Genomic DNA, 11,339 nt, shown 5'->3' with positions numbered 1-11,339 from the left:
TTTCACTGCTCCATCCAGCAACTCTTGAAATCATCATCTCAAGTGTGATAAAAGGTCACACTACCGCACACGCGCTCACAGAGAGAGAGAGAGAGAGAGAGAGAGAGAGAGAGAGAGAGAGAGAGAGAGAGAGAGAGAGAGAGAGAGAGAGAGAGCAGTTCCACGAGGCCGACGCTGCGCCGTCTCTGCTGCTGCTGTTTGCTCTGCTGTCTTCTTTGGGCTCGGGCCCCCCCTTGGTCACTGGTTGCTCACTGCTGCGACTGCTGCGACTGCTGCGACTGCTGCGACTGCTGCGACTGCTGCTACTGCTGCTGCTGCTGCTGCTGCTGCCAAGATCACTGCCGTTGACGTTTGTTGGTGCGTCTCTTTTTTTATGTGAATACGAGAGCGTGTGTGGACCTCGACGTCGCTCAGCATCGCGTCTTATGAATCGTGTCTAGGCGGTCTTCAGTTCTGTTGGACCTCGGGCTTTTCCCCTTGTTGTGACGTGCCACAACATCGACCCGGTGCCATGGATTTGGACGACATGTTTGGCATCTTTGATGCCCAGGCGTCATCCACAACCGAGACCCCTCGCACGCCAGCCCCAGCCTCGGGCTCAAACTCAGCGCCAGCCTCGGAAGCGGCTCCCACTCCCGAGCCCCAGCCCAAGCGTACAAAGCCGCAACAAGATGCCGCTGGCCTGCGTGCCATTCCTGCCCTACCCAGCGCCAGCGCACCCCTGCCCGAGCTCGCGCCAGCTCAGACCACACCCAAAACTGCCCAGCCCAATGGTGCTCTCCGAGCTCTCGAGGCCGAAGCCGCCGTGCGTAATCTCGTTCCAGCCCGCTCCTCAGTTGTACCTCGCGATAAGTCTACGAGCCTCGTAGCTCTTGTGGCACGCCTTGGTCTAGCTGCCCTTCACGTGGCTGGACGGAGTTTCCATTGTCTTGCTTTCTTGTGCTTGCCTACCCACGCTCCCCGCGCTGCTCGTTGGTGTCGCGCTCACTGATGATGCTTGTGCTACAGGCTCGCGCTGAGCGACAGAAACAGAACAAGCTGCGTCAACAGGCACTTGGTAAGCCCGTGTTCCATTTCATGGTCAATCTGTGGCCTTGTTTGAGCCATCAACCTCTCATTTCATTCCAATTCACCATCCCGCACAGCCGCACCTCAAGCCAAGATGGATTTTACTCCCATGGCCGAGGGCTCGCGCAACATCATCGCTACCGGAGCCAAGGCTTGCACCCATGAAGTTGCCCTGCCTCAGGGCTACAACTACATCCCCTTGAAGGACACGCCACTTCCCAAGCAAATGGCTAAAGAGTACCCGTTCACTCTGGATCCTTTCCAGCGGGAGGCCATTCGTTGCATCGAACGCAGTGAGGTTAGTGCGACGGCCAGTTGGGTTTTGCATGCCGCTTCAGAAATCGTGTCCGTTTGCGCTCGCCTCACTCATTCATATGCGCCGAACATCCAATGTGCATGCGCAGAGCGTTCTTGTGTCGGCGCACACTTCGGCTGGTAAAACAGTTGTTGCTGAATACGCCATCGCCCTCTCGCTGCGCGAGGGCCAACGCGTCATCTATACCAGTCCAATCAAAGCCCTCAGTAACCAGAAATACCGCGAGCTCGCCGAAGAGTTTGGTGATGTCGGGCTCATGACAGGTGGGAAATTGTCCTGGCCGCACTCGTCATCATCGTCAGCGGACCATATGTCCCGCACACATCACACGGACGCACCTCTGCGGCACTCATTTCTGTGTGCGCTGAAACATGCACAATCATTGCAAACAGGCGATACCACCATCAACCCGACGGCGTCGTGCCTCGTCATGACAACAGAGATTCTCCGCTCCATGCTTTACCGCGGCTCTGAGGTTGGTATCCCACGCGCCTTCGCTTTGCCTTGCACCCCCCTTTCCTTCCCCTCATATCACTGTTTGTTGCCACCACTTCTAGATTATGCGTGAAGTCGGCTGGTTGTCTTTGATGAGATTCACTACATGCGTGACCAGGAGCGCGGTACCATCATTCTCTTACCTGACAACGTCCACTACGTCTTCCTCTCCGCCACCATTCCCAACGCCCTTCAATTTGCGCAGTGGATCTGTGCTGTGCACCAGCAGGTCAGAGTCCACGACTGATTCTCCTGTTTTATTCGTGCTTCTGCGGAGAAGCCTCTGCCTACAGCTACTGCACGGTCTGGTTTTACTCATCCCATCTGTTTCGCGTCGTTGCAGCCGTGCCATGTGGTGTATACCAACTACCGCCCCACCCCTCTGCAGCACTACCTGTACCCTCAGGGTGGCGATGGCCTCCACTTGGTTGTCGATGAAACCGGTATGGCAAGATCTTTGGGTCATGCTTCAGCGAAATAGATCACTCGTGTGTGCACACACGCCCGTCTGACCATTCTCAACGGCACATCCCATAGGTGCATTCCGCGAAGATAGCTTTATGAAGGCCATGATGAGCCTATCAGAAGGGGGTGCGGCCAACAAGCAGCGCTCAAAGCACCAAAAAGGTCAGTGTATTGCTGTGTGTTGTGTGTGTGTGTGTGTGTGTGTGTGTGTGCGTGCGTGCGTGCGTGCGCGATGGAGGGGGTTATGATCAACTGGGTTGCGCTCATCTGTTCGGTCATCTTGACTACAGGCAAATCACCCATGCGCTCTATGGTGCGCATGATCATGAAGCGAGGCTATCAGCCTTGCATTGTCTTCTCCTTCAGCAAGCGTGACTGCGAGACTTACGCCATGCAATGTTCCCTGGAGGATTTCACAACCTGTACGTGTTAAGACTTTCGCTTGAAAAAGTAAACCTTTGCGTTGGCTATCGGGTCCAGATTGCCCTGACCTTGTGTATGGTGTGGTGCATCCAACAGCGGAAGAGAAGCAGCAGATCGAAATGATTTTCAAAAATGCCATTGATATCTTGAGCGAGGATGACAAGCAGCTGCCACAGGTGCGCGCTGGGACTCGCCGTGCACGTGAAAATTCGCTCTTATCTACCTGGTCTCTTTCTTGCTGGCAATAATCACGAATACTCTGGCGCTTTTCCGCTTGCATAGGTCAGCCAAGTCTTGCCTTTGCTGCTCAAGGGCATTGGTATTCACCATGGTGGACTTTTGCCCCTGATCAAAGAGGTCATTGAGATTCTCTTTGGCGAGGGCCTGCTCAAAGTTCTTTTTGCGACCGAGACCTTTGCCATGGGCCTGAACATGCCTGCCCGCACCGTCGTTTTCACCAACGCTCGCAAATACGACGGCACTGAACATCGCTGGCTCACTTCGGGCGAATACATTCAGGTGACATCCTAGGATCAAATACCTTGTTGCTCGCGAGCAGACGCCACCGATCATGATTTCGAATACCCGAGACACTTACTTTCTATCTTTTTTTTTTGTCAACAAATGTGGCTGTTCTGAACCATCGTGTAGATGTCTGGTCGTGCCGGCCGTCGTGGTCTGGATGATCGTGGCATTGTGATCCTGATGATGGACGAAAAAGTAGAGGTAGGATTCAGCTTCAGACCATTATGGCAGACCTGGACCGCTGTCGTGTCATGTCGTGCCGGCAACTATGTTTCATGATGCTGCTCAACCCGAATCTACAGCTCGTGGAATGACTCACTGACCAACCGACCCCCTTTTTTCCTTGTTTTTCTTATTCAAATTCTGCAGCCAACCTTTGCCAAGCAGATGCTGCAGGGGCAGGCAGATCAACTCAACTCGGCCTTTCACCTCACGTACAACATGGTGCTCAACCTTTTGCGTGTCGAGGAGGTCAATCCAGAGTACATGTTGCAGCGTTCGTTCCGCCAATTCCAGAATTCTCAAGGTCAGCCTCTGGGGACTGTAAATCGCGCCTCTCGCTTCGTCTCTCCCAAGCTCGAGCACGGCCGCTGTAGTCCTGACTTCTTCTTGCTTCACTGTGATTCTGATTTATGGTGTTGGGTGTGTGTCGTGCAGCCATTCCGGGCCTCGAGGCTAAAATTGCCGAGCGCCAGCGGCAACACGATGAGATTGTCATTGAGGACGAAGCAAAGGTCGAGGTTGGTGCAGAACGCGGCGTACCTTTTCTATGAAACTGGGTCCCTAGGGCCTGGCCTCGCCGTGTTTACGGGACCTGATGGGGTGGTGACCCTTTTGGCAGGAATACTACAACATTCGCAAGCAGCTCGAGTCATTCGGCGAGGAGCTGCGGACTCTCATTACGGAGCCACAGACCATTGTTCCTTTCTTACAGCCCGGTCGTGTGGTCGAGGTGCGCGACGGCGAGCAAAACTTTGGCTGGGGCATTGTGGTGGACTTTAAGGAGCGTGCGGTGAAAAGCAAGCGTAACGGCAAGAATCAAGCAGAGGAGAAGCAGATTGTTGTAACCACGCTTTTACACGTGGCCTCGGATGCCGGCGTATGTCATTGGCTTGCACTTGACTGCCATTTGGAACAAGATGTCGAGCCAAGTGCCTACTGACCCTATGCCAATACATGTGGATTGTAATCGCAGAACAAGAAGCCACGCCCCATTTCGACGCCCACCGACAAGGGCGAGTACAAGGTGACGCCCGTGTTGCTGCCAGTGCTGTCACAGATATCAAAGGTTTGTTGCTTGCCTCCGTCCTATTAGCATTGGCGGATATTTGTCGCGTTGCGTCGCGCGCCAGGTTTAAAGCCAATTCTTGCTCTATCATGGCTCTCTAGGTGCGCCTCTTCTTGCCCAAGGATTTGTCTGGTGCTGATAAACGCCGCGCAGCATTCAACGCTTTGCAAGAGGCCATTCGACGCTTCCCGGAAGGTGCGTTCTTGCGGTTTTGGGGAAAGCAGTGTGTTTGGGATGGGGAAAGAAGCGCAAACGAGATTTGGCCGTGAGATCACAGATCAGGGGTGCGGACACTGTCGACATGGTCGTGCTCACAGCTGGTCCAAATTTGAATAGGGTTGCCTTTGTTGGACCCGATTGAGGATATGAAAATTTCCACCGACTATGCGCGCGGCCTTGTGGGCAAGATCCAGACTTTGGAGACGCGGTTGGTGCCTTTTTCTTGTTCATGCGTGTTGCGCTGACTTGGTGTCGCTGATGTTGCATCGCTTGTTCCTGCCCTATCGCGGCTCATTAATGGTGATTTTGCGCAGTCTTTTTGCCCATGCGTTGCATGAGAGTGAGAAGCGCGATGACATGATGGCCTTGTTTGTGACCAAGGTGCGCCTGCGCGAGCTTGTGTCCTCGCTCAAGAAGGACCTCAAGCAGAGTCACAGCATTCAGCAGCTGGATGAGCTGAAGAACATGAAGCGCGTCCTCCGCCGGTCAGTGATCGACGACGGAAAAGGGGCCCAGCAATTTGAAAGGGCCTGTCGGGAAGTCACAACGTGACCCTGGGCGTGGTGCTGATCTCATGTTGGTGATCTCATGTTGGTGATCTCTTAGGTTGCAATTCACGACGAATGACGACGTGATTGAGCTGAAGGGCCGCGTGGCCTGTGAAGTGAGCACGGGCGATGAGCTTTTGCTGACAGAACTGATGTTCAATGGCATTTTCAATGAATTATCAAGTGCGTCTGGCATCGGTGGCAGCAAAGGCTTGGGTGGGCGAGGCAGCGTGCGGGCATGTGGCATGTCCTATGCTCATATCATTTGTGTGTCCTTGCCTTGGTTATTTTTCGGATGAAAAAGTGGCGCACAGCGTGGCCTTGCTATCCATCTTTATCCTCGGCACAGCCAATAGCAAGGAGAAGGAAAAGGAAAAGTCACCAGTTGAGAAGGATCTCACCAACACGCTCAATCAAGTACAGGTAAGCTTCGGGTGGCCTTGCACCGGACGGCATTGCACTGGGCAACATTGGCAAATGCTTCTGCAGCAGCGGAACTGACCCGCTCCCGTTTTGCCGGGGGGCTGCAGGAAAATGCACGGCGAATTGCTCGCGTGTCGATTGACACCAAGCTGGATGTGGACATGCAGAGCTACGCCGAGGTACGCGCGTGCACATGCACGTGTCATTGAAGCATCCATGGTATTGGATCACGTGTTTTGAGGCTGGAGTGTCGAGTGCATGTGCCTGACCTCGGGGATGGGATTGACTGCTGTAGCAATTCCCAGTGGAAATGCTGGAGGTGGTGCATGACTGGGCTCAAGGACGCAAGTTTTCCGAGATTTGTGAGAAGACGGACATGTTCGAGGGTAGTATCATCCGTGCCATGCGTCGGCTGGAAGAGCTGTTGAAGCAGATGATTGCTGCAGCCAAGGCCATCGGGAACACGGAGCTGGAAAACAAGTTTGCCGAGGTTTGTTTGTGTCTCAGTCTTGCCAACTTTCTTGCATCAGTTGGTTCACGGCCCTGTGCTTGTGCGTGCTTGTGTGTGTGTGTGTAGGGGGTGACGGCGATTCGTCGTGACATTGTATTTGCGCCCAGTTTGTATCTGTAAGCCTGGCAGAGAGAGGCACGTCGAGGTGATGCGATCGTGTCCCTTGGCAAAATATGGACGGTGCCAATCGATTGAGTTGTGATGCATAAATGAGATAAATCAATTGGCCACCGAGGGGCATCGTGATACGCTCTATAGCTATGCATCAGGCAGAATCGATCGTCAGTTTCGGATGGGTTTGCAAAAGCACGGGGGTTTACGCGACGGAAGTGAGGTCAATGGCATAGAGGGTGCCATCATACGACCCAACGTAGAGAATGTTGTTGTCGGTGGAGAGGGTGGCCCCGAGCTGGTGGGCGATGGCGTTTTGGGTGCGAAATGTCCAGGCGACGGCGCCGTCGTTTACATCGAGGGCGTAGACGACGCCGTTGACGTTGCCGACGTAAAGGCGGTGGCGAACCTGATCGAGGACAAAGGGGCCAAAGAAGAGCTTGGGGGTATCGGGGAGGAAAGTTACATTCCAGAGAACTTGATTGTTGGAGGTGTTGACGGCATAAGCGGTGCCGTCAAAGCCGGCGACGAAGAGAGCGCCATAGTAGTCGTTGTAGATGGGCACACCGCCTGGAGTGCGAGTCCAGAGGGTGCTGTTGGCGACTGTGTCGATGGCCACGAGAGCAGAGATGTCGTGACCAGAAGGATTGTCGTTTTTGATAAAGCAGCCGGCATACATGCGTCCCGAGGCGATGTCGAGGGCGGGGCGAGTGTCCATGGCACCGCAGTGGTTGTAGCGTCCGAGGTAGGCGCCAGTGGCGATATCAAGGCGATAAAAATGACCGTCGTCCGCGCCAATGAGGACGCCACCGCTGGGGTCCAGAATGGGCGAGCCGTTCATCATGTTGGGGGCGGTGAAATTCCAGAGGAGCTCGCCGGTGGCGGCGTCGAAACAGCGGGTGGTGTTATCTTCGGAACCCTGGATGCGTCGGCCATCCACGATGAGAGCCGTGGAGTAGGCTTCACACGGGTGGTAGAAGTTGCCGTCGATGCACAGGTTGAACCTGGCCTGGTAGGACCACACGACTTGTCCAGTCTCAGCATCGAGTGCGGCAAAGGTGTTGTTGTCAGTGCCAATGTGCACGAGGCCATTGGCATAGACGGGGACGGTTCGCAGACCGCAGCGAGCTGACGAGTTGCGCATGTATGTCCACAGGACCTCGCCGGTGTAGGCATTGCATTTGACCAGCGCACAACCCGGTTCAAGGGTGCTAAAGTAGAGGTCGTCTTGGACCAGCACTGGGCTGGCGTGAATGTTGGACTTTTTCGGGGCAACGACCTGAAACTTGGTCGTCGGTGATGCCAGGGGACCTTGCTGGGTGACCGTGGCAGCACTGGCCACCAGTACGGCCCCAAGGGCCCACAGGCTCAGACTGGGGTATACTAATGTCTTCATGTTGCCTCCTTCCCTCCTGCCGCCTGCCAATTCAGAGAAAGAGAGCAAGTGGGCGAGCGAGCGAGCCGTCGGGCCAGTGAGAAGTTGGACACGAGGCATTCGCGAAAGAGGTTCCAAAGCAAAGACCCAAATCAGCAACCAAAACAAGGCAGACAAGAAGAAGAAGAAAAAAAAAAGAGAGCAGATTGTAACGACCAGCCACCAGTGCCCAGTGCCCAGTGACCAGCATCCAGTGCCCAGTGACCAGTGGCCGGACGGATGCCGAGGAGGGCCGGGGGGCGGGAGGTGGACGTACGGGACGACAGGTGCGCGCTCGGAAGCTAGTTGGAGCGCCTTGAAGATTTCCTGCAGCAAAAAGTGGGGTTATTGCAGTTTATATAATATATAAAGAGTTAAAAGTCGAGCCGAATAACTGCAATTACGTAGCTGTGTTATGTAGTATGAAATAATATAGTTATTGTAGTTTACATAACATGATAAGAGTTAGATTTTGAATAAAAATACTGGGTTTATGTAGAGAATTGAATCAAAAGAGAGAGAGAGAGATTTAATTTAGAGAGATTTAGATCGAGAGAGATTTAGAGAGAGAGAGAGAGAGAGAGAGCGCGCGCTGAGAGAGAGATGAAGAGAGAGATGAAGAGTGTCACGGCGTCTCACACATAAAGCAATTTGTTGTCTCTCTCTCTCTCTCTCTCTTCATCCGGCGGCGGCGGCGGCAACGGGGACGCACCCGCTCACGCTGCTCCTTGTTTGACGATCGAGGCTGAAACGTGCAGAGACGGACGGGAACGGACGGGGCGACGGGCGGGGCTTGATATCAGTGGCGGTACGTCCTTGGTGTTGGGTTGGCTGGGTCCTCTGCCTCGTCGAGGCGACTATGGCAATGAGACACGCCCACCTTCTGGATTTGTAACCGACACGGACTGTGTGAGATCCCACCACCACCCCGTCCCCGGGTCGCCGTCGGTGGCGTTGTGCCTCTGGTCAACTTGACGCGCTTGGGTCGGTGGTGGCGGCTGCGCATGCGCGCGCGCGCTTGCTCCTGGTGCAAGCGGCCGCAGGGTTGAAAGCTCCCCCCTTACCATCTGAATCGGTGCAATGAGTGACTCAGACTCGGAACACAGCATCTACATGGTGCCCGTGTCTGCGGGCACGGGTGTCATGCGCATGCACAAGACGGCCTGGGCGGCAGCCATGGAAGCAAACCCGCTTCCGGCCCAACCTGGCGATTCAGAGCGCGACTCCAAAGCTGCCACCTTGCGCGATCGCACGCATAGCCATGTGGGCACTTATATTCGCCGCTTTGAAGGCACCGATCGGGACACCGGGTCCACGCGCCGTCACACCATTACTGCGTCCGCAATGCCAGACGCCTCGGAATCAAAACCTCGCAACTTGCTTGTCCCCACCATCGACGTTGTCGAGATGGGAACCGGTGCTTCCGTGGTCGATGATGCCGAGTATATGGCACTTTCGCCCGTTCCCCACGGCCGCCCCCCACCCCGAAGCGAGCAAGGAGAGGAAGATCTTGATGATTTGCCCGATCTGCCTGATTTGCCCGATCTTCCCAAGCTACCCTCTAAGCCAGGCTCACCCGCAGCCACGCCTGAAGCCGCCCACAAAGGCCTTGAATTGGCGCCCCCGTTGCCTCCCCGCTCCCGTTCCAGCAGCCCGCACGCCTCGGCACCCGCCAGCCCAAACCTCCCACGCAAAGAGGCGGCAACCCACAGCACCGCACCCCTGGCCTCGGATGATGGCGCCACAGACACGACGACGACCATGCCCGCGCTGCCGGTACCCAACGTCGATGTTGACCCCAACGGGGCTTCAGGCCAAGGTGCAGCAATTGGCTCGGAAGGGTCCAACTCTCCACCACCCCTGCCTTCGGACCCGGTCGTGTCTGAAGCTCCCCGGCGCCGAACACCGCCGCCTATTCCAGTGTCAGAGTCTGACGGAGAGACCCCAACGCCTGCAGCCGTCGATGCGGGCAGCAATGACTATGAGCTACCTGTCTTTCGTCCCGCACACGCGCCCGGTGCGCCGACTTCCCAGGCTGATGATCATGACGACGCGGCATCAGATGCATCCTCTGCATCCTCGACCTCATCACTCACAGCAGCCAAAGGTAAAGCCTTGTTTCATGAGTATGAGGGGGATGCGGCTGTTTTGGAGGCCTTGGCCGAGCGACAGGCTCGGCGCCGGGCCGAGCGGGCCGCCGAGAGGGCCGCCAAGACTGCCAACGGGCCTGCATCTGCCGCCGCACAGCTGATAACACCGGCGGTGACACCTGCGCCCAATGAAAGTGAGGGGCCAGCAACGACCACGACTACCCCGGGATCCATCTCGCTCGGTGCACCAAGCCCTGTTCCTCATCGGCGCACAAATCCCGTGCACGAGGATCCACCACCGGAGGAACATCTCTACGAAGCTTCAGACGCGGTTGATACGATGGATTACGGTGAAACAGTGTATGCTGCTCCTGAAGCTGTTGCACCCGCGCGCCCGGCACAGCTGGACCTAGACTCTACGATGGGTGATTACGAAATGGTTGCGGAGACGCGCACGGAGGACTTTGAGGAGCTGTACGAATCGGCCGACGCCTTTGATGCGCCAGCCGTACGGCGCAGCGATCGTCCCCCGACGCTGCCCCCGGCCCGGGCAAGTCATCCCAGTGGCTCGGATGTGGAATCCCCCAGCGCACCCCTGTCTGCGGTAAGAATTTGAAAGTTTTTCCTCCGTGGTAGCATCCGCGTTTAATTTGTCACCCAGTCCTTGCTTAATTTCCTTGCTTAATTTGTCGCCCAGTCCTTGCTTAAGTTGTCGCCCAGTCCTTGCTTACTCACCGGTTTTGCTTGGTGCACGGTCTAGGCCTCGACAAGCGCAGAGACCATGTTCACGGGGTTTCTGCAGGAAGAGGACATGTTTGACGAGACGCTGCCCGAGATGTTGAATGGTCACGCTTCAACCGGCACCAGTGTGGGTGCTGTCCCGCTACCACCACGTCGGCCAACCTCGACCTTTGAGGGCTCTTCGTCGCCTTCCTTCGTTCGCCCTTCCCAACGCGGTCGAGAGGTGGTCATTGGTGGCCTGCACTTTGATGCCGATGCCAGCACGGATGACATTGAGCTGATGACACCTCCGAGCAAGACCTCGGATACTCGCCTGGCTGCAGGACCGGGCAAGCATAAGCGGTGCAAGCGGGGCAAGCGACGTGGAGAAGAAGATCTGGAGGCTGCTGCGGCCGGTGATGAATACCTCGACTTGAATGACGAATCCGGATGCTGCCATGGCCCATGCTGCTGCTGTCGCCGGGACGGCTTGACGTTGCGTTTATGGGCTGCCTCTCACCCCGTTAAGCTGGCCGTGCTTATGGCCATTCTTTGTCTTGGGCTCGGCATTGGGGCTGGCCTTGGCCTGAGCCTTGTTGTATTCTAACATCTGCTATCCACACACCCTTCATTCCTCCGAGTTCAGAGAGTTGAGTTGCTCATTGAAAAGATGAATCGGTGGTCCCCTGGCAGCTCCTGAAATGACCTCATCGCAAAGGACAA

At 55.8% G+C, this 11,339-nt stretch overlaps 3 protein-coding genes across 3 annotated transcripts in view; 1 reads left to right on the top strand and 2 right to left on the bottom strand.

The window, feature by feature from the left end:
- MONBRDRAFT_9939 (uncharacterized protein) overlaps positions 1 to 417 on the bottom strand; it is a gene marked incomplete at both ends in the record, with an annotated part of 10,798 nt that extends 10,381 nt beyond the window's left edge. The window contains one exon of the mRNA XM_001747615.1: positions 253 to 417. Within this exon, the coding sequence (XP_001747667.1) occupies positions 253 to 417 (165 nt within the window). The remainder of the gene's footprint in view (positions 1 to 252) is intronic.
- Positions 418 to 1,177: 760 nt separating this feature from the next.
- On the top strand, positions 1,178 to 6,490 carry MONBRDRAFT_35219 (uncharacterized protein; the record flags this gene model as incomplete). Its single annotated transcript, XM_001747700.1, has 22 exons — positions 1,178 to 1,366; positions 1,473 to 1,647; positions 1,777 to 1,859; positions 1,942 to 2,091; positions 2,223 to 2,322; positions 2,417 to 2,506; positions 2,635 to 2,766; positions 2,864 to 2,943; positions 3,050 to 3,286; positions 3,419 to 3,493; positions 3,662 to 3,818; positions 3,950 to 4,032; positions 4,134 to 4,391; positions 4,488 to 4,580; positions 4,682 to 4,775; positions 4,917 to 5,007; positions 5,114 to 5,284; positions 5,406 to 5,530; positions 5,652 to 5,770; positions 5,878 to 5,949; positions 6,066 to 6,260; positions 6,348 to 6,490. 22 exons carry the CDS (start codon positions 1,178 to 1,180, stop codon positions 6,399 to 6,401), a joined length of 2,823 nt encoding a protein of 940 aa, XP_001747752.1. The 3' UTR covers positions 6,402 to 6,490.
- Positions 6,491 to 6,597: 107 nt separating this feature from the next.
- Positions 6,598 to 7,788, bottom strand: MONBRDRAFT_27231 (uncharacterized protein; the record flags this gene model as incomplete). Its single annotated transcript, XM_001747614.1, has 1 exon — positions 6,598 to 7,788. The coding sequence occupies one exon, from the start codon at positions 7,786 to 7,788 to the stop codon at positions 6,598 to 6,600; it is 1,191 nt and encodes a 396-aa protein (XP_001747666.1).
- Between the last annotated feature and the right edge of the window lie 3,551 nt (positions 7,789 to 11,339).

Source organism: Monosiga brevicollis, genomic scaffold, assembly GCF_000002865.3.
Source record: "Monosiga brevicollis MX1 MONBRscaffold_18 genomic scaffold, whole genome shotgun sequence".
Classification (NCBI taxonomy): Eukaryota; class Choanoflagellata; order Craspedida; family Salpingoecidae; genus Monosiga; species Monosiga brevicollis.
Note: the sequence above shows the minus strand (reverse complement) of the source record. Positions and strands in the feature narration are given on the sequence as shown.